Source organism: Schistocerca piceifrons, chromosome X (genome assembly GCF_021461385.2).
Source record: "Schistocerca piceifrons isolate TAMUIC-IGC-003096 chromosome X, iqSchPice1.1, whole genome shotgun sequence".
NCBI classification, from domain to species: Eukaryota; Metazoa; Arthropoda; class Insecta; order Orthoptera; family Acrididae; genus Schistocerca; species Schistocerca piceifrons.
Genome location: NC_060149.1, coordinates 813,646,708 through 813,670,046, shown reverse-complemented (window position 1 = coordinate 813,670,046; position 23,339 = coordinate 813,646,708). Strand labels below are relative to the sequence as shown.

Sequence of the window (23,339 nt, the reverse complement as noted above, 5' to 3'; positions counted from 1 at the left end):
ATATTTCGATATTTGCTAGGTGGCCCAGGCAAGCCGTCCTCTGTGGTTTTACGTTGCCCGCATACGTTAGTGCAAGAAGGGTTGCGTCATCACTGCTGTCCAAAGGGGAAGTGCTCCATCAGCGTGCGTTTTCCTACCGGTTCCACTCTAGTAAGATCGCGTGGCCGTCTGCTTGTAGTTCGAGTCAGGTCTCACGGTCAAACAGGTAACAACTGCAATGTACTGTAGCAAAGGCTACCCCGATGTGATACTGATCTACGGAGAGATGCACTGCAGTGCAGCTGAGGCCCCAATGCTATATTCACAACGTTTTTCAACGCGAGTTCTACCTAATGTGCATGTTTTTAGAAGTACGGAGATGCGTTTAAGGACCGAAGGAGCTTTACAGGTGCAACGTGTCATGGAAAGACCAATCCACGACGTACCCGATGTTGCCCGGAACGTTATTGAGTATTTTGGAGCACATTCCGCGCACGGTAAGCACAGCTCGTATGAAAATAACGCGTGCGTACGATTTAGTATAAGCGAAAGTGTTATCGTGCTATTGCATTTAGGTTGCGGTATTATTTGTTCCTATAATAATAATAATAATAATAACAACACACTAAACAGGAAGATTACATATTGGATAACCACAGCGACTGCATAGAAGCGATGGAAAAAACAGATGCCTATAAATATCTAGGATACAGGCATGGATGTGTGTGATGTCCTTACATTAGTTAGGTTTAAGTAGTTCTAAGTCTAGGGGACTGGTGACCTCAGATGTTAAGTCCCACAGTACTTAGAGCCATTTTGAACCACTCTTCAGTGAAGGTCTTCATGAGACCCTCGCACACATTCTTCCTCGTCGTTTTCATTTCTCTTGTTAATAATCTAGGCACCCAACGTGCACAGATTTTTCTGTACCCTAGTTACAGTAACAGAGATACCACACTACCCAATGATAAACGAGTCATTTCAGCAAGCTGTCGTGTCGTCACACATCTGTCATTTTGGGTGATTTGATCAATGGTCTCCTTATTCACATCACTCACTACTGTTGATGGACTACCGCATCGTGGATTGTCCTGTAGAGAGAAATCACCTTCTTTAAACCTCTGCAACCACCGCTCGATACTGCTGCGATCCACTGTGTCCTCCCCATAAACAGGGATCAACTTCCTGTGAATCGATGTGGCAGAGTCATCGCCGGTCTTGAAGAGGAACTCCATCACCGACCGTTGTCGCAACCTGACATCTACTTCACGGTCCATTATGGCTCACCTGTAAATAAAAGAAAATACGTTCATATTCCAATATATAGGTAAATGTTCCAAGTTCGTTCACAAAAAATTTCATTCTCCTCCTGCAGAAAATAAAAAAATTAGAGACGACTGTGCGAAACGTTTTGAACACCCTTTGTATTAATATTATGAAAGACATTAAATCTCGCCCAGTAATACCTATTTCTCATCGTAAATAGGACAAAGAAGAGCTGCAGCGTGCCTGAGGATATCGAGGTCTCCGGTACAAAGGATTCTGGGGGAACGAAAAAGGCATTACCTCAAGCTGCACCTACACTGACAGCTATATGCAAACGATTTCCAAAATTGGGCATAGTTCTGCAGACGTAAATAAAGTAGCGTTAAATCCGAATTCCATCGGCCAGATTTTGTGGGGCGACGAATACTATTTCGCCAATGACACCACTGTCAATAGACACAATCTACATTATTGGGCTCCTGCCAGTCCTCACATGCAAGCGCACTGGTGTGTCTAGGGGACTGGTGACCTCAGATGTTAAGTCCCACAGTGCTTAGAGCCATTTTGAACCACTCTTCAGTGAAGGTCTTCATGAGACCCTCGCACACATTCTTCCTCGTCGTTTTCATTTCTCTTGTCAATAATCTAGGCATTCTAGGAGACACGTCATTGGACCAGTTTGTTGGGCTCCCAGACTAACTGATCGGCTGTATTTGCAGTTCCTACAGAATGAGCTGAACTTTGGGCATCTTTTGGAATACATCCTACTTCAGTTAGCTGTGTGACACTGGTTTCAAATGGCTCTGAGCAGTATGGGACTCAACTGCTGTGGTCATCAGTCCCCTAGAACTTAGAACTACTTAAACCTAACTAACCTAAGGACATCACACACATCCATGCCCGAGGCAGGATTCGAACCTGCGACCGTAGCAGTCGCACGTTTCCGGACTGCGCGCCTAGAACCGCGAGACCACCGCGGCCGGCACACACTGGTTTCAGCACGATGGTACATCACCCCATTATTGTAGAGGGATTAGGGAATATCTCAACAGTGTATACCCAGAACAGTGGATAGGTCGTGGTGGTTGCATTCGATGATCATCGAGATCGCCTGATTTAACATCCTTGAATTTTTTCTTATGGGGTTGTATCAAATCCATGGTTTACGAAACGGAACCGGAAAATCCAGATGTGTTTAAAGAACTAATACGTCATGCTTGCGCTTCAGTATCTGCAGAAATGTTAAGAGGTGTCCATGCTAATACCGAGAGGCGCTTACATCAATGCATCCAACAAGGCGGACATGCATTTTAACGTTTGTATTGCGAATAATGCAATTATAAAGGTCTATCAGTCTATAACATAGGTTTAAAGGAACATCATTTACGACATTCATTATATTCATTTTTCTTTATTGCAATGATATGAGCTGCTAATTGCAAAACACGAACTGGTGCATTATGTGTTATTAACAAATCAACTATCATATCTTGATATGCCTTGAAACAGACAATTAATAGGCTTTGGCCCTTAAGCATAGTGTTTTGGTCAGGGACAATCGTTCTTCTACACAGACACCTTTCTCGAGCCCAGGAATCGAACGCGGCACCCCACCTGCAGCAAGCAAGTTTTCTGGCATCGAGCTATAGGACTAATTATACCTGTAAAGTGGTTGTTTTCAAGCGCTAGTCTTACGTTCAGAGGGTCCCCTCTCTGTTGGTGTGGAGTCCTCTTTACTGTTCTGCTTAGGCAAACCTTTCGTCGTCTGTGGTATCCGGTATTAACTAACGTCAACGGAGGACGTCGTGTGTGCGCCACCTGGTACATCGATTTTTGGTAGACTGGTGTTACCTGTACTGACATGCATTTTATGCTGTACATGATGTTGAGGTTAGGCTTCGTTAGGTTCCTTTTGGAGCTTTTAGAAGCATGAACGTTTCTCAGTACCTGGCGGACTAATCTTAAGGGGCTCCGGAACGCCCTGTACTTGCAATGTTAAAATAACGCTTATAAATTACATCTTTCCTCACAAAGTATTTGAGGTAGGAAGTTGAACTTTTTACAGATTATTTATTGGAATATGGGCTACAACTTAACACAGGGATTTTACAAAATTTTAGTTCAGTTATTAAAGATGATTTTTTTTCAATTGTAATGAAAATTCACAACATTTTTTTGCAATTTTTTATTTATATATTCAAAAATATACAGTTTTTTGGAAAAAGGCTGTGTTAAATTATGCAGAAGGTACTGTGTAACATTTACTGAAAGTTTGAAACAAATATGTTTGGAAGATCCTTAGAAAACACGTGATTAGTGTGATAAAATAAAAGTTTTGGGAATCGAGCGACAAAGATTGGATTAACTTTTTAGTACATTCCAGGTCCATAGGATGGATTATCTTCATCCTCTGCAAACTCCTCCTCCAGCTTCCTCTTGTTCCTCCTCCTGTTTACTCTTGCTTGTATTTCTAGACTCTTTACAGCCCTGTCTGCAGCCCGAAGGCGTTCCTTATCTAAAGCAAGCATCGCTCGTTGTTGTGTTCGTAGATTTTGCTACCATTTTCTTCAGTTGCAGTTACTGCAACACTGTTCCAAAAGGTGGTCATGTATGAACACTTATCACATTTCAGTTGTATTTCACTAGCAAGTCCTACGTGCTTTATTATGGAGAGTTCCAGACCAACTTCACTACAATGAATACATCTTACACAGTTTGAAAAAATTCCTTTGAGAACCGACATATCAAATATTTCATTCACATCCGATTCGCTCATAAAACATTCATAGTTTTCACTCATTGAACCAAGCTTCTTCTGTGAAGTATTTTCTTTCCCACTTTGACTGCTATGGGCAGGTGTTCTTGAGAGGTTAGGTTCACTCACTTGGTTATGGTCTTTATTGTTTACAGTAATAACACATACCTTTGGCTTTCCAACATTTCTCCTTTTCTTAAAAGCCTTCAGAGGATTTCTAATAACTTTACTTTTACTCATTATTATACTTCAACAAAACAGAGACTCAAGAAACAGAATTAATTACGAATATTTCCGAGATAACGACAGAGTAAATAAACATGAAACAATCGACAATCACACCAGCGATATATATTGAACCATCACAGGTTAGCCACAACACATACTTTATCTCACATCACTAAAATGTGCCTGATGAACACGGATGTTAATAATAACACCATTTGACAGCAGTTTAACAGCGCCACAGTGGGTCACGCCCATGTAGAATGCATTTCAAAAAAAATTTAAAAATAGTTGTAGTCTTCGGAATTGAATAAATTATATATCTATTAAAAGGTAATAGTCTGCAGATTCAGAAAACGCAAAAAAGTAAAAATTGAACTTTTCATGATTTTGAGCCTTTCCGGAGCCCCTTAATGCTATTTTGTCGAAAACTGATATTTTGAGACCATGGCTATGTACAAACTACAGGTTTATTCTTGCAGAAAAGATAACAGCAACCAACCACTTCTTATGATGATTTTTGTACACGTATTTATATCGTTTTAAATCGTTATGATTCACAATTACAGTTAAATTAGACAGTTTATCAGATCATGTTGTGGTTGCAGGACCACCATCCCAAGCAATTTTCACTACATGTGGGAATCAAAAGTGAAAACTAATGTAAACTACAACAAACTGTATGAACAAGCCGTCTGATGACGAACCTATCGCTTCGAAATTGGTAATGGCGCTATTTATGTGAATAAATAGCATTACAAAAAGTGATTGGTTGCTATCATTGTCTCTGCAAGAATCAACCAGTATTATGCCGTTCGATTAGTTTTGTTTTACTCAAACATGTTTCAGCGCTTTCTGTGCTATCTATAATAGGTTTTAATTTTTTTCTGAAAATTATTAGTACATATTAACTTCTTGTGGAGGTTGTATGAATTTTTGGCTTTAAGTAATTTACACTTACAAAGAAGCAATAATTAGACGTCAAATATTACGTTTGTTTACATATAATGTTAAAGTCACATATCACAAACGGGAAGGAAGACCACAGCATAAAAAAATCTGGAAAAACATAAGTAACACGCTAAATAACGCGATAGAAAACAGCGATTTTAAGTTTGAAATGAACGAAAAACAGGGAAAGTTTCGTTGCTTGCAGGTGACAAGCTGTAGTATGTGTGGTAAATGTAAAACTACAGACACGCATGACGAATAGTGACATATGAGATATGTGAGCAAATGTGTAAGTGGCGATCAAAAAGTTTCAGTTTGAGAGTGTTGCTGCACGTCTGTGCGACGTAGCGCCATCCCGGTGCTGGTATATAAGCACCGACATGTAGGCAAGGATTTGTGTGGCATTCGTGTCTTTCCGACATGCGTGCGGTAATAGCGGAACTGTGACGACGTTATTACCAAATACGTCCAACGTGCTGTTACTCCTTTCTTGGCTGCCGAAGGACAAACACCGGTAGACATCCATTGGAGGGATGAAGAATGTGTGTGGGAGGAGCATGTCTGTCGAGATCCACCGTTAAGGAATGGTGTTCCATAAAAAAAGCATGTGCAGTGGGCAGGTAAGGATTTCTTCACGCAGCAGGACGTGGTGTTTTACCGAACTGGTATCTTCGACCTGTTGCATTGGTGGGATGATTACCTCAATGCTCAAGAAAATATTTCTTAATTGGCAAACCAATTCTAGACTGTACGGCCTTCGAACGGAAACTTTTTGATCGCCCCGCTTATATCATTTCCAAGTTAGTAACCTAGACCTAATTTTTTCAGCATGGCGTAAGTGTACGAGATATTCTGTGGCATGTGTTCCTTACTGTATATGTAAACTAACGTAAAATTAGGCACCTTATTATCGCAACTTTGTACATGTGAGGAACTTTAAGCCAAAGACGCATATAACCTCCACAAGATGTTAACATGTAATAACAGTTTTCAGAATAAAAATAAATAAAAACTCCCTGAAGAGAGTATAGAAAGTGCTGGAACATGATTAGGTAAAATAAAACTAATCAAACGATGTCTAGCATAAGCCGCAATTTCATTCAGATTCTTACGTAATTAATTTCTTGTTTATAAGATCATCTTAAAATAGTGGCGCACAGCTTGTGTAGAAGATATTTTGTTGTAAAATAACCACACCAAGCGTACAAAAGTCTTTGTTTCCTTATTCTGCAACTGGTTCGACCTATCAGTCATCATCTGGAAGATAATTTTTAAAAGTTGTTCACGGGGTATGCCACATTTTTTTGGGGGTCATCAGTCTTCTGCCTGGCTTGATGCGGCCCGCCACGAATTATTCACCTGAGCTAACCTCTTCATCCCAGAGTATCAGTTGCAACATACGTCCTCAGTTATTTACTCGATGTATTTCAGTCTCTGTCTTCTTCCACAGGCCACATGTCTACAACTTTAAACTGTACTCCATGACTGCTTATCGCTGTGCAAAAATGTGACCCTTCAAGTGGTATGACCGTCAAGTTTGGAACTGCGCAATCGCGACGATGTCATGCCATATGCAAGGGCTACATATTAACACAGCGGTAAGTAATCGCTGATTCAGTTTGAATTATAGACAAGTGTTATACATCAAGAAGAAAAATACACTCCTGGAAATTGAAATAAGAACACCGTGAATTCATTGTCCCAGGAAGGGGAAACTTTATTGACACATTCCTGGGGTCAGATACATCACATGATCACACTGACAGAACCACAGGCACATAGACACAGGCAACAGAGCATGCACAATGTCGGCACTAGTACAGTGTATATCCACCTTTCGCAGCAATGCAGGCTGCTATTCTCCCATGGAGACGATCGTAGAGATGCTGGATGTAGTCCTGTGGAACGGCTTGCCATGCCATTTCCACCTGGCGCCTCAGTTGGACCAGCGTTCGTGCTGGACGTGCAGACCGCGTGAGACGACGCTTCATCCAGTCCCAAACATGCTCAATGGGGGACAGATCTTGCTGGCCAGGGTAGTTGACTTACACCTTCTAGAGCACGTTGGGTGGCACGGGATACATGCGGACGTGCATTGTCCTGTTGGAACAGCAAGTTCCCTTGCCGGTCTAGGAATGGTAGAACGATGGGTTCGATGACGGTTTGGATGTACCGTGCACTATTCAGTGTCCCCTCGACGATCACCAGTGGTGTACGGCCAGTGTAGGAGATCGCTCCCCACACCACGATGCCGGATGTTGGCCCTGTGTGCCTCGGTCGTATGCAGTCCTGATTGTGGCGCTCACCTGCACGGCGCCAAACACGCATACGACCATCATTGGCACCAAGGCAGAAGCGACTCTCATCGCTGAAGACGACACGTCTCCATTCGTCCCTCCATTCACGCCTGTCGCGACACCACTGGAGGCGGGCTGCACGATTTTGGGGCGTGAGCGGAAGACGGCCTAACGGTGTGCGGGACCGTAGCCCAGCTTCATGGAGACGGTTGCGAATGGTCCTCGCCGATACCCCAGGAGCAACAGTGTCCCTAATTTGCTGGGAAGTGGCGGTGCGGTCCCCTACGGCACTGCGTAGGATCCTACGGTCTTGGCGTGCATCCGTGCGTCGCTGCGGTCCGGTCCCAGGTCGACGGGCACGTGCACCTTCCGCCGACCACTGGCGACAACATCGATGTACTGTGGAGACCTCACGCCCCACGTGTTGAGCAATTCGGCGGTACGTCCACCCGGCCTCCCGCATGCCCACTATACGCCCTCGCTCAAAGTCCGTCAACTGCACATACGGTTCACGTCCACGCTGTCGCGGCATGCTACCAGTGTTAAAGACTGCGATGGAGCTCCGTATGCCACGGCAAACTGGCTGACACTGACGGCGGCGGTGCACAAATGCTGCGCAGCTAGCGCCATTCGACGGCCAACACCACGGTTCCTGGTGTGTCCGCTGTGCCGTGCGTGTGATCATTGCTTGTTCAGCCCTCTCGCAGTGTCCGGAGCAAGTATGGTGGGCCTGACACACCGGTGTCAATGTGTTCTTATTTCCATTTCCAGGAGTGTATTTAAAATTTCCGACAGATGGTAAGTATTATGTCTAAACTAGCTGCAAAAGAATAAAACAAAAGCTTTTGGCAGCTTGGTGTGATCATTTTACAACCAAACGAATTTTGCGGTTACTTACAGTTCTCGCACCCGTTGGACCCGGTGCGCCACAGTTGTTATTTTCCTTTGTCTCCTCCAGTAGTGTACCACGCTACTTTTCTGTCAGATTTTCGATTCGTACAAGGATCGCAGACGTATACCTGCAAATAAACAAAAAACTAATTACGTATTTTTTTAAATGTGATAATCAAAACTTCATTACTACCCCACGTACGAGCAATCGGTCTTGCAAAGATGTGCTGGTTTTTTACTTCAGAGTTGTCTTCAAAGTACCCTTAAGACTTACAGAATACCACTTTATAACTGAAAGCATTCAGCGATAAAATATATATTTCGATTTTTTTAAAAGGAATTATTCCTAAGAGCCAATGCTACGAATTGCTTTGTGCCGTGCAGTCATCAAGGATACACGAGTGGGCCTTCGGCTCCGAAAGCCCATATCGATGATGTTTCGTTGAATGGTTCGTACTTTGATATTTGTTCATGGCCCAGCATTGAAACCTGCAGCAATTTGCGGAAGGGCTGCACTTCTGTCACGGCGAAACGATTTTCTTCAGTCGTCGTTGATTCCGTTCTTGCAGGATTTTTTTCCGGTCGTAGCGATGTCGGAGATTGGATGTTTTACCGGACTCCTGATATTCGCGGTACACCCGTGAAATGGTAGTACGGGAAAAATCCCCACTTCATCGCTACTTCGGACATGCTGTGTCCATCACTCGTGCGTCGACTCTAACACCACGTGAAAACTCACTTAAATCTTGATAAACTGCCATTGTAGCGGCAGAAACCGAGCTAACAACTGCTCCAGATACTTGTTGTCTTATACATATAGGCGTTGCCAACCGCACCGCGGTATTCTGTCTGTTTACATATCTCTCTATTTGAATACGCATGCCTATACCAGTTTCTTTGCCGCTTCAGTGTACAAATATTTTCAACACTTCCTCGAGGTAATAATTAAATGTAACACTAAATTTTCTGCAGTACATGCGGGAGTCATTTAGTTTACAACAGAATATATATAATACACACTAATAATTTATCGTATGTTATCAAATTTCTGTCTACTACGTAGAAAAGTAATGCGTAAGTAATGTGACAAATGTATTAGAACAATTATTATTGCCTGCAAAATTATACACATGCCAATATATTCTTCTTTTGCAGAAAGCACATCTCATCGACTGATATTTGACAAGACAGTTCCCGTGAAACAGCTTAGCGTCATCGAGGCACATGGCATACTTCTTCTCAGAGCTGAAAAAGGTTTGTTTTGTCTTAGAATACCATGAAAAATGCTAAACGTAATTATGTTTCTCAGCTCGGCTTTCCATTGAAAATCCATCGAGAAAGATTACTTTTTTGAGAATCGTTAGTCATAAGCATTTTTTCACTTTTTTTCACATTCTTTTAGTTCTACGTAAAAAATCTTTGTAATCTGTTTGTCACTGAAAACACAGTATTCTAAAGTAACAGGCTATAAATCATCACGCAGTGTGCCGTTTCTTTTTTGTTGATGTAACGTTTTAATTAAACCTGTAGAGCCGCCATAAGTCACGTGATTGCGACCGTTAGAAACTAGAATTGTAGAGCCACCACAAGTCGCATATAACTTTTTCTTTATTTTGACATGTTTCACTAAACCAACGCGAGCACCTTCAGTAATTTCGTAGCCGAGGCCCTCACTTTACAAATACCTGGCTGTGTATAGCGCCGCCGTCATATATTTGTGTATGAAGGGGGCTCTATACACGGCCCGATATTGCGGTTCCCGGCTGCGTAATTTCTGAAGATGCTCGCGCAGGTCGAGAGAAACATGTAAAAATAAAGAAAAAGTTATATGCGACTTGTGGTGGCTCTACAATTTTAGTTTCTGACGGTCGCTTTTCCTCTGCAGGCAAAAGCTTGCGCTCGCTAACGTTTTAATACCAAAGGCAGACGCCATCTTTCTCATTAGAACAATGTAAACTACCAAGAGATGGATATGAGAGGTATCTAGGAGTTAACTCTGTAAGTGCTAAGATGAGAGGGACAGAACTTTGTCACAGTTACCAAAACAAAATGTTTAATAAGAAAGAACAGATTCAATCTGCAAAAAATATTCATGAAATATTATATATATTTTCGTATCAATTAGATCTATTTATTTTAAGAACAAGCTTTAATTTTTTAAGAATTGGACACTGTCCAACGGAAACATGCAACATTGTAAATTTGTCTATAATAATTTATAATGTCAGGATTCCAAAATTACTAGAAAATTCAAATTAGCGATTTTGACACTTCATTGCCATCTTCAGATATGATAATTAAGCCACTAACAGCTTCGTCATGATGTTTAAAAATTTTTAATTATGCACTCTGAACCTCATAAATTGCTACGAAATATGTCGCCACGTGGTAAAAGAGACTGAAATTAAAATATTATGTGAGGTGACATGTAATTCATCATTGCAGGAGTATATGATACCAAATTCAGACCGAATGAAATACACGTCACAGTAAAGTGTGTCCAAAGAGTCGCACCAATACACATTACACCCCCTCTGGCAGCAACGCAGGCGTGTATTCTCTCTTGCAAATGATCATAAAGAAGCTGAATGGCATCCGATGATACGCTACTGGCCATTAAAATTGTTACACCACGCAAATGACGTGCTACAGACGCGAAATTTAACCGACAGGAAGAAGATGCTGTGATATGCAAATGATTAGCTTTTCAGAGCATTCACACAAGGTTGGCGGCGGTGGCGACACCTATAACGTACTGACATGAGGAAAGTTTCCAACCGATTTCTCATACACAAACAGCACTTGAGCGGTGTCGCCTGGTGAAACGTTGTTGTGATGCCTCGTGTAAGGAGGAGAAATGCGTACCATCACGTTTCCGACTTTAATAAAGGTCGGATTCTAGCCTATCGCGATTGCGGTTTATCGTATCGCGACATTGCTGCTCGCGTTGGTCGAGATCCAATGACTGTTAGCAGAATATGGAATCAGTGGGTTCAGGAGGGTAATAAGGAACGCCTTGCTGGATCCCAACGGCCTCGTATCACTAGCAGTCGAGATGACAGGCACCTTATGCGCATGGCTGTAACGAATCGTGCAGCCACGTCTCGATCCCTAAGTCAACACATGGGGACGTTTGCAAGACAACAACCATCTGCACGAACAGTTCGACGACGTTTGCAGCAGCATGGACTATCAGCTCGGAGACCATGCCTGCGGTTACCCTCGACGCTGCATCACAACAGGAGCGCCTGCGATGGTGTACTCAACGACGAACCTGGGTGCACGAATGGCAAAACGTCATTTTTTCGGATGAATCCAGGTTCTGTTTACAACATCAAGGTGGTCGCATCCGTGTTTGGCGACATCGCGGTGAACGCACATTAGAAGCGTGTATTCGTCATCGCCATACTGGCGTATCACCCGACGTGATGGTATGGGGTGCCATTCGTTACACGTCTCGGTCACTTCTTGTTCGCATTGACGGCACTTTGAACAGTGGGCGTTACATTTCAGATGTGTTACAACCCGTGGCTCTACCCTTCATTCGATCCCTGCGAAACCCTACATTTCAGCAGGATAATGCACGACTACATGTTGCAGCTCCTGATCGGGCCTTTCTGGATATAGAAAATGTTCGAATGCTGCCCTGGCCAGCACATTCTCCAGAACTCTCACCAATTGGAAACGTCTGGTCAATGGTGGCCGACCAACTAGCTCGTCACAATACGCCAGTCACTACTCTTGATGAACTGTGGTATCGTGTTGAAGCTGCATGAGCAGCTGTACTTGTACACGCCATCCAAGCTCTGTTTGACTCAATGCCCAGGCGTATCAAGGCCGTTATTACGGCCAGAGGTGGTTGCCCTGGGTACTGATTTCTCAGGGTCTATGCACCCAAATTGCGTGAAAATGTAATCACATGTCAGTTCTAGTATAATATATTTGTCCAATGAATACCCGTTTATCATCTGCATTTCTTCTTGGTGTAGCAATTTTAATGGCCAGTAGTGTAGATTATCCCAGGCACCTTGTGCATTTTGATTCGGCAATGGTTCCTGCAGCCCCAGGAGAACGAGCAAGTTCCCACTTCAGTATGTCCCATACGTGTTCAGTTGGCGGGAGATCTGGTGATCTAGCTGGCCAAGGCACTTGTTGTACATCACGAAGAGCATATTGCTTCGCAGCAGCAGTATGTTGACGCGTATTTTCCTGCTGAATAATCACATCTCCAACCTGTGGAAGAAATGGCAGTAGCACAGGGAAAAAGCTTGTGCAATGCAGCGGGCGCTGACTACTTTAGCCTGCAGAAATACTAAATCTGACAGCGAGTTGGCACTGATGGCCACCACATCATAAAACCTGGACCTGTGTACCGTGGGCGAATGCATTCTGGAATAGGCAGCTCATCAGTTCTACGCCATACCCACGTGTACGTCTGTAACTCGCATACAGTCAAAAGGTACTCTCATCACTGAAGACAACATAGAGCCATTCCACCCTCCAGTCAATCCTTTCACGACACCCAAGTTTCCACGCTCTTTCCTTGTCGTGTTGTCAGTGGTAGCATGGGCAGAGGCACATGTGATCTTAATCCTGCTGCAAACAGACGGCTCCCAATGGTGCCTGATGACACAGCAGTGCAACATGTGACTGGATTTCAACCCTGGATTATGTTGGGTCAGCCACCGTTGTTCGCACATCGCGTTGATCTTGACGTACGTCTGTACTACGCAGACGTACAGAACCTGACCAACAGGTGTAGGAATGTTCCTCAGACCACCGTTAAAAAACAGCAACACATATCGAAATTATGGAAGCTGAACAAATATATTAAAATTTGTGCCACAGCTAGGTTTTTTTTTTTTGGGTGGGTGGGTGGGGGGGGGGGGGGTTCGATGTATTTTGGTCGAAGCGGACGTCACATGATATCCATTCCATTGAAGTTCTTTGTTGATCTTTTCACTCAGTTTTTTTTATTACAGAGACAATGACCGAACACGCTGAGCTATCGTGCTGGCGTTTTTTTTTTTTTTTACTGAGGGCGAACAGGCCTCTGGCCGAACACGTTGAACTACCGTGCCGGCGGATTTGAACCCAGATCTCCTTGCTTTCTAAGTAGGAATGTTAACCATTACACCACTGCAGCACTGTGGCTAACATCGCTGCGTTAACCGAAGTGGTGTGGTGGTGTAATGGCTAGCATTCCTGCCTACTAAGCAGTTATTCGCCTTACGGCACGCTAGCGGCACGGACGTCTTGATTACGTCCTCGCCGCGCAGCTCGCTCGCGGAGTTTGTTTACGTGATTCTGCCGTCTTAGCGCGCTATATTTCCTTCGACAGAGAATGTCTTATGCCCACAGAAAATCGACACTGAAGATTAGCTTTGCACCTGAGTATGCCCGACCAAAAGCACTGGAAATCGAACAGTTTATCAGAGATGAAGTCAAGATTGAAACTTCCTGGCACATTAAAACTGTGTGCCCGACCGAGACTCGAACTCGGGACCTTTGCCTTTCGCGGGCAAGTGCTCTACCATCTGAGCTACCGAAGCACGACTCACGCCCGGTACTCACAGCTTTACTTTTGCCAGTATCTCGTCTCCTACCTTCCAAACTTTACAGAAGCTCTTCTGCGAACTTTGTGAACTAGCACTCCTGAAAGAAAGGATATAGCGGAGACATGGCTTATCCACAGCCTGGGGGATGTTTCCAGAATGAGATTTTCACTCTGCAGCGGAGTGTGCGCTGATATGAAACTTCCTGGCAGATTAAAACTGTGTGCCCGACCGAGACTCGAACTCGGGATCTTTGCCTTTCGCGGGAAAGTGCTCTACCATCTGAGCTACCGAAGCACGACTCACCACCCCTCCTCACAGCTTTACTTCTGCCAGTATCTCGTCTCCTACCTTCCAAACTTTACAGAAGCTCTTCTGCGAACCTTGCAGAACTAGCACTCCTGAAAGAAAGGATATAGCGGAGACATGGCTTAGCCACAGCCTGGGGGATGTTTCCAGAATGAGATTTTCACTCTGCAGCGGAGTGTGCGCTGATATGAAACTTCCTGGCAGATTAAAACTGTGTGCCCGACCGAGACTCGAACTTGGGACCTTTGCCTTTCGCGGGCAAGTGCTCTACCATCTGAGCTACCGAAGCACGACTCACGCCCGGTACTCACAGCTTTACTTCTGCCAGTATCTCGTCTCTTACCTTCCAAACTTTACAGAAGCTCTTCTGCGAACCTTGCAGAACTAGCACTCCTGAAAGAAAGGATATAGCGGAGACATGGCGCTGCAGAGTGAAAATCTCATTCTGGAAGTCAAGATTGATTGCGACGATCTTGTTGGTATCCACCTGTCTATAGTGAGCAGTGTGGTATATGTGGAATTGGTTAACGAAGACATATGTGAAACAATTCTAAGTGCAACTCGAAGTGGTCTTAAGTTCCGTCACTGGACACATCGGTGACGTTAACTGTGGAACATGTGGGATTGGACTACAGACGATACGTTTATTTGAACTCCCTTTCGAGGTGCCTTCAGAGGTCGTGGCTGCTCGTGCATGAACTGAACCTCACCGATACTTGGGACCGCGTGCATAGTGATCGGCGTGGGTATACGTACGCCACAAGCCATTCAGCAAGTCGTCCTGACCGTGTCTACGTTTCCCAAGGAATCGTAACTGCCACGCTTGACGGTGATATATGGCCTACCGCCTTTTCCGACCATATCGTCTACATTTGCACTGTTTCACTCCAGAGTTAAGGTGTGGCGCGGTCGAGGCCTGTGGAAGCTGAATGTCGCCCATCTCAAGGATCCGGAATGCAGGCAGGTCGTAGAAACGATGTGGAACAACTGTGTGAGACGCCATCCAGTGTATCCTTCTATACTCCGGTGGTGGATCGACTGCACCGAGCCTGCTTTACGTGGTTCGATGATGAAATACGGTTGCGACAACATGCCGTGGCAACGACATACCATGGAATACTGTTTCACAATTCTCCGGGAACTCTCAAACCGTGTCCCTTCTGTTCAACGACAGGTTGAAATTCAACCAATTAAGGCGAAGATAATTTCTGTTATGCGTCACCGCACAATAGTACGCGCAAGATGTCACGATTGTGTGCTAGGAGAGCCCCCGTCCATTCATCGTATTATCCGAGAGAAGCAGCAGTGTCGGAGAAAGCTGATCAACGCCCTCGACATGCCAGATGGTCGTCGATTGACGTCCCAGAATAACATCGAAAAAGTCTTTGTGGATCACTACAACTTGTTCTATGCAGCAGAGGACCAGAACATGGTGGTAACGACTGATGTCCTCCGTTTCTTGACAGGTACCCTGGATGAGGCTGCTGCGGAGATTCTCACTGTGACAATTACCGCTGATGGCGTCACCGATACTCTTCATAAGGGTGCGGCGAACAAAGCCGCAGATCCAGACGGGTTCCCGCTAGAGTTTTAACGCACATTCCATGACATCATGGGCTCACGCTGGACTGTGATGTATGAAAAACTGATGAACCCTGACCTTCTCCTCCGACCCATATTCGTAGAAGGCTTGCTTATCCCGGTCCACAAGCCATCGGGATGTCTGGAAGTTGGACATTATCGGCCGTTGACCAGGTTAAATTGTGACTTCAAGATTTTTACCCGGATTCTTGCCGCTCGCCTTTGGCGCGTCATCCCTCAAGTCATCTCTCTGGATCAAACGTGCTTTGGAAGTGACAGTAACATCCAGACGGCACTCAGCGATTACTATGACGTCATAGTCCTGGCCACGACCTGCCGCAATCGCGGTGCCTTAGTAACAGTGGACTTCGACCACGCCTTTGATAGAGTGAGTCATGACTTTCTAGAAAACGTACTCCGACGGATGGCCTTTCCACACAGGTTTAGACACATCGTCTTGCGGCTCCTCCGCGGTGCCACGTCGCGAGTACTGGTCAATGGCCGTGTGGCAGGCCCTATTAATGTCATGCGGTCGGTCCGTCAAGGATATCCGCTGTCGATGCTGCTTTTCGCTATCGCCCTTGGGCCACTGTTACACGGTTTGAGAAGCCGACTCACAGGGGTAACAATAAGGGGGAATGCTCTCATATGCCGCGCCTATACAGATGACGTGGTGTTCTCGCCTATACAGATGACGTGGTGTTCTTGGTTCTATCGGAGGATGAAGTGCGAGAGGCACTGGCATGGATCAACCAGTACGGGACTGCTGCGGGCAGCCGTGTGAACCTGACGAAATCTAGAGCTATGTCCGTCGGTAGAAGCCTTCCAGCAGAGTGTGTGGCTCCATGCCATTAGTGGACAAGCTCAAATGTTTGGGGATCACCTTCACGCGTAATATACAGCACACGATCTCATTTAACTACAAACGCCTGCTTCAAGCTACCCGCACGAACGTTCGTGGCAACCTCCTGAGAGCACTGGACATGTTACAAAGGGTGGATTTTGTTAACACTCATCTAGTCTTGCGACTGCCCCATTTAGCACAGATTTTACCGATGCCAAAGGCAATGGCACACAGACTTCAGGTGGCTTTCGGCTACTTTGTAAGCGCGGGTCTTATCCTCAAAGTCCGCTACGACACGCTGACACTTCCTCCTCGAGATGGCGGCCTCGGCCTTGTCAACGTCCAAGCGAGAGCAGCTGCCCCTTATGTCAGTACGATGGTTTAATCGTGGACCCGCCGCTGAACCGGATTATCGGGAAGCCTGATTGATGAACGGGCCCCTCCCTCTCGAGTGGCACCCGTTGCAGTAGCCCATATTTTTTCCTCTCTCTCACATGTCAGGACCTTTCCCATCGAACACAGTTATGTCCATGCCAACTTGCTTAGTACCAGAAACCCTTCGGCACGTGATGTTTACCGCCTAATGATGAGAAATCATACTCGGAATGTTGTGAAAAGCCGATATCCTACGATCGCATGGCACGTGGTTTGGCGTTATGTGCACCACATACTCCTCCACAGGAAGGGTCGTGTGACCTGGTATCTGGTCGTTAGTGGAAAATACATGACACAATTTCGTCTACATGCCATAAAAATGACAGATCCGCCGCTGTGTCCTCGTTGTCACACGCTTGATACGGACGAACATCGACTGATGTGTGGATCTTCTGCAGAGGTGTGGCAGCTGATTCAGAAGTTGCTTGCCTTTCTTCTACATACGGCTCCCCATGCCATTACACCGAAATCTCTTCTGCTCCCAGATGAGACATATTTTCCAAGTACGAAGACCAATGCTGTGATCTAGATAAAAGGCCTCTCGATCTCTTATTTGTTCCATGAAGGTGATGAGAGTGTTCTTGATTTTTGGACGTTTCTGCAAGATAGCCTTACGTTTCTCATGCACCATCCGCGATACCGTCAGTGCTATGCCAACTTTTTGGGTAGTGTCTTCTCCGATCCCCCCCTTCAGCTGGGGTGCCCCAATATGAGAAGGTTATTTCAGTGAGAGTGTGTAATACCAGGACTCAGTCCCATGTACCGGCAAATGCAATAACCTTCGTGAAGACGTGTTTGGAACATGCTTGACTGCCTTTGGATTCAGAGCGCGTCTACCCACAAGTTGGCGGGACACGGATACCATTTTGTCTGTTCTGCCAGAAGGGCGTTTTCTTTAATTTCTATCATTCCCTTAATATTTGGTTTGTTATTGATGGTAATTACACATAGTTATTTTTCGCGTACTATGTGATCTCAACAAATATATATATATATTCTAATTTATTATATATATATATATATATATATATATATATAATAAATAAATTAGAATAAAAAAAGCAAAGCGGCCTTGGTTCAAGTCCTTAGTATGGCAAAAATTTTAGTTCATTTCTTCAGCTTCCATCACTATCGTAGATACATATGAGACTCAAATGTCTCGAGGAAAGGCTAATTATAACACCACTGAAGCAGTGAGCCCAGCTTCTGGAGCGATCCTTCGATGTATCCATCCAGTTTCCCGCAGGCCCCCAGTGTGACCCGATTTAAATTACTGATTGAAGCTGCTCAACGGGAGTACGCACTAGCCGGTGGGGCATTGTTGTACCGTAGAATGAATGTTGTAAACACTTTTCACCTCTAAACTCGACACAGTTACTGCTTGCACAGACAAAACGGAGGGTGCACAGACATGCCACTGAACACAGTTCTTGAGGATGTTGCACTTTTTCTGGCCTTGTATTGTGATCACAGGACATGATAGCTGCTTCATATGCAGTATGTTCGCTTCAATGGTAGACTTTACATACCACAGTTTTATTTGTTTGACGAAGCCGAAATGGCTAATGAGTTTATCAGATGTAATGGCGTGATATATACAGGGTGTTCGGAAATTCCCATTACAAACTTCTGGGACATGTGGAGGGGAGTGAGTGCATAATATTTTGAATAACTGCCCGTCTCCGGTAACACACCGTTTCCGTTCTATGACGGTTTCATTTCAAATGTTTAACTCGTCCACTTCTGCTTGAGGAATTGGATTAGGCGTGACGCAAAGCAATTATTAAGTAATTATTCGAAAGGGAACATAGGCCGGCCGGAGTGGCCGAGCGATTCTAGGTGCTACAGTCTGGAACTGCGCGGCCGCTACGGTCGCAGGTTCGAATCCTGCCTCGGGCATGGATGTGTGTGATGTCCTTAGGTTACTTAGGTTTAAACAGTTATAAGTTCTAAGGGACTGATGACCTCAGAAGTTGAGTTCCATAGTGCTCAGAGCCATTTGAACCATTTTTGAAAGGGAACATAGCTAAATATCCATTTGTTGCTTAAGTACATTTGTTTGTATTAACACTTAAACGTTACGTATTTACATTATTCCAAACCAAAAAAGGACGTAGCATACTGCACGTACACAACGCAATGTTTAAGTGTTAATAATACAAATGAGCTTAAGTGATAAATGGATGTTTCGTTATGTTTTCTTTCGAATCGTTACGTAATAACTGTACTATGTCACGCCTAATTTAATTCCGCGAGCAGAAGAGAATGAATTAAACATTCGATTAGAAACCGTCGTAGAACGGAAACGGTACGTTTCCAGACATGGGTACCTATTCAAAATATTATGTACTCACTTCCTTCTGCAAGTCCTAGAAGTTTGTAACAGAAATTTCATGTATAATGAAACACGTTTCTACTCCGGTCTGAAGATGGTCATTACCGACCAAAATTAATTACTTGATTACAAATAAACATTTTGATCCGAGACTGGAATTATAATAAAGCAAATATTTTCCTGGACCACTGAAAGCCTTTTCTTGAATATGTCAGAACTTGTAAAAAGCAGCATATTTTGCTAAAAAAGATTTTTACCAAACAATACAGCACTGCTTTCCTCATACTCGAATGACTTAGGACCAAACCGTATCACATCCATTATCCTCTTTACAGCACGAGAAAAATAAACAGTACTTTTTCAGTAACAGAGCCATCTACAATAAATATCACCGTAATTCCTTTCATTTGCAGGTCGTGAATGCAAGATCCACGTGTTTCGACTGTCAGACTTCGAGAGCGATGTTGAAGGTGGCCCTCCTCTGCCGGCCCGGAACCGCAATGATCTCAAGGACTTCCGCCTGGAACGCACCAGGGGCTGCACTCTGTACGCCACAAGCAGACCAGGAGGATCACATCTCCGTGTGGTACGCAAAACATCTCTTTCTCCCACTCCAGAAGTGTTCTTACAAGAAAAATATTACTCATCCCATCATGTGGATTTTCTTACACCATCTTAATCATAGTAGAGCAGTAACAGCACCTCTTACATACGCCCGAAACATTCCCGGTAGATGCTTGCTACATAATAACTCACGAAGAACTATGTAAGTACGCGACCGTCAATGTGATCCTGATTTCCATCGAAGATGTTCCTTCGTGTCACGGAAGAACATGTAGACATATCATTCGTTCCGTATTGCGCAGAGTCCGCCAGAAAAATGTATACACACTTTAAGGTACGAAAAGTATTACTGATGTGTTCATTTTACATTTAATAATTGATCACACATGTTGTACAACCTTCAGTTTAGCACGTGGTTACTTTAAATGTTCAAAATGCTCAACCGCGCGACTGCTACGGTCGCAGGTTCGAATCCTGCCTCGGGCATGGATGTGTGTGATATCCTTAGGTTAGTTAGGTTTAAGTAGTTCTAAGTTCTAGGGGACTGATGACCACAGCTGTTAAGTCCCATAGTGCTCAGAGCCATTTGAACCATTGAACCAAAATGCTCACCGTTGACGGCTGTACACGTAAACAGAACGACGAGTGGTCGCCGCAACTACGTCAGTCACTTTTACAGTGGAGATCGCTACACATGTCGCTATAATCACCTGGCGAAGTTCCTCCAGCGTGCGTGGCTTATGTCGACAGACGTTATCTTTCACAGTTCCCCACAAGTAAAAGTGCATAGGTGTTAGATCTGGCGACCGTGGAGGGAAGTCAATGACCCCCCTTCGTCCAGTCCAGTGCCCCAGAAAATTGTCATCCAGGAAAGCTCATAGAGCTAGACGGTAGTGTGGTGGCCCCCCGTCCTGTTGGTAGAACACCTGTTCATCAGCTCCATAAACCGCACTTATACCTGGCAAAATTGATGTGCCTAATATTTCCAGGTACATTTCTCCAGTGGCAGTATCATCAAGGAAAAAGGGTCCTACTAAGCCCCTAGATGACAGTGCACACCATACATGAACCCCTGGTAGATTTACCGCTTTATGCACATAAACATGCGGATTTTCCGCTGCCCAGTACACACAGTTATGCCAGTTCACGGTTCCATTAAGTTTAAATTGTGTCTAGTCACTCCACACTACCTCCGTCACAAATTGTTCGTCGTCAGTTACCATTTGCTGATACCATTCACAAAATTGCATTCGACGATCAGGATCGCCATAACAAATCGCATGCAGTAATCTTGGAATGTAAACTTTCCACTTTGCAGCTTTCAGAATTCTTCTTACACTTGTACTGCTAACCCACACTTCACGTGCACATTGCGTAGCAGACTTCTGTGGAGAATTAACAAACGTTTCCAACACGAGAGCCGACGAAGCAGGACGTCTAGCTGTACGCTGTCTTCCTGATCTTCCTTTGTAAATATCACAAATCGTTCCATGCAATTCAAACTTGTCAATGATGCGTTTAATTGTCAGGCGGATTGGCGGTTGGTTCTGTTTCAAACTCCCGCCTCCACTGACGTTGCACTTCAGCGGCATTATCAAACTTGAAAAGCCTCTTCACAATACATTTTCGTTGCTCGAATGTCAAGCGTGCTCCAGCCATCTTCATTTCTCAATACCGAGATGAAAGTACTAATATCTGTTGAGCCAAAGACCACACTACAGACACTCATAACTAAATTCGAACGACAATATCGATATCTCGATAGAAACTGACAAAGAGGGTATACTTTCTCCGGTGGACTCTGTAGTATGGAATTAATTTGCACCTGCACATACGCAACCAAATGCACAGATTTCAAAAGCTGGTTGCTGTCGTAGCAGCAGTAACGACTTGAATGAGTTGCATGCGCGTGCTCTTCCGCCCATATTTGCCTTTTGCAGCATCACTAACACTGCCCATACTGTACTGTAAGTCAGAAACGTGGAGAGATACTCTATCCACTGATGTGTGTCTATTTTCTGTGTGTCTTGTAGTTTTTGTGCAGCAGTCTTCTGAAAACCCAGGGGCACTTACGAATAACCTTGTATACAGAGTAGTCAGAAACAGTTTGGAAAGCTAGTATAGGTGTTGTAGGGAAGTTTGTGCGGAGAAATAGTTGTTTACAAAAAAAATCTATATGTATACTGTGCTAAAGTCGTACTGCGTGCCATACTCCAAATCTAGTCCACAGTCGAATGGTGCTGGCTGCTGTAGAACGTTTGTGGTCAGTTACCGAATAGCCGAAGACAATGAAAGCTCCACTTGCCACATCTCTGACCGGCAATCAGTCTAGAAAAGAAGCAGCCTCCGTCAATTTTTGCCCAATGCCGACTTTTGGTTTGTTTACAGTGCCTCGCGCAGCGTGTATTCTTCCAAGGTTAATCGGTATACAGCTCCTACATGTGTGGGCTTACCTCATAATAGAAGTGTCAGATTGGGTACGCGACATCACTGAATGTTTCCTGCCGCAAGGGTGGAGTCGATAAGCGAACGTCCATGCATTACATCTTGTGAAGTGCTGAATGAAGACACAGCTGTTCCAAACGTTTGTACATGGAGGTGATTGGGTTATCTCCTAATATAGTGTCTAACCTCGTTTTGCCCAACGTAGTGCAGCAACTCAACGTTTCATGGACTCAAAAAGTCGATGAAAGTTCCCTGCAAAAATACTAAACCATGATGCATCTATAGCCACCCATAGTTTGCGATTGCGTTGCGGTGCAGGATTTTGTACACGAACTGACCTTTCGATTATGTCGCACAAATGTTCGATGGGATTCACGTCGGGTGATTGGGCGGCCAGATCATTCGCTCCAACTGTCCAGAATATTCTTCAAACCAGTTGCGAACAATTGTGGTGAATTATCGGTTCAGTTGGTCGAGAGGGCGCAGTCCATTCCATGTATACACAGCCCACACCATTAGCGAGCCACTGCCAGCTTGAACGGTGCCTTGTTGACAACTTGTGTCCACGGCTTTGTGGGTCTGCACCACGCTCTGATCCAAACATCAGCTCTTGCCAACTGAAATCGGGACTCATCTGACCAGGCCACGGTTTTCCGATCGTCTAGGGTCCAACCGATATGGTCACGAGTTCAGGAGAGGCGCTGCAGGCGATGTGTTGCAGGCGATGTGTTGCTAGCTAAGGCACTCGCGTCAGTCGTCTGCTTCCATTGTCCATTAACACAAAATTTCGCCGCACTGTTCCAACGAATACATTCGTCATATGTCCCACAATGATTTTTGCGATCATATCATGCAGTGTTGCTTGTTGTGAGCACTGAAAACTCCACCCAAACGCCGCTGCTCTCGG

At 44.6% G+C, this 23,339-nt stretch overlaps 1 protein-coding gene across 1 annotated transcript in view; it reads left to right on the top strand.

The window, feature by feature from the left end:
- The window catches only part of LOC124722723 (GTPase-activating Rap/Ran-GAP domain-like protein 3), a 346,637-nt gene that overhangs the window by 249,570 nt on the left and 73,728 nt on the right, over positions 1-23,339 (top strand). The window contains exons 15-16 of the mRNA XM_047247864.1: positions 9,520-9,618; positions 19,837-20,009. Coding sequence (XP_047103820.1) covers positions 9,520-9,618; positions 19,837-20,009 — 272 coding nt within the window. The remainder of the gene's footprint in view (positions 1-9,519; positions 9,619-19,836; positions 20,010-23,339) is intronic.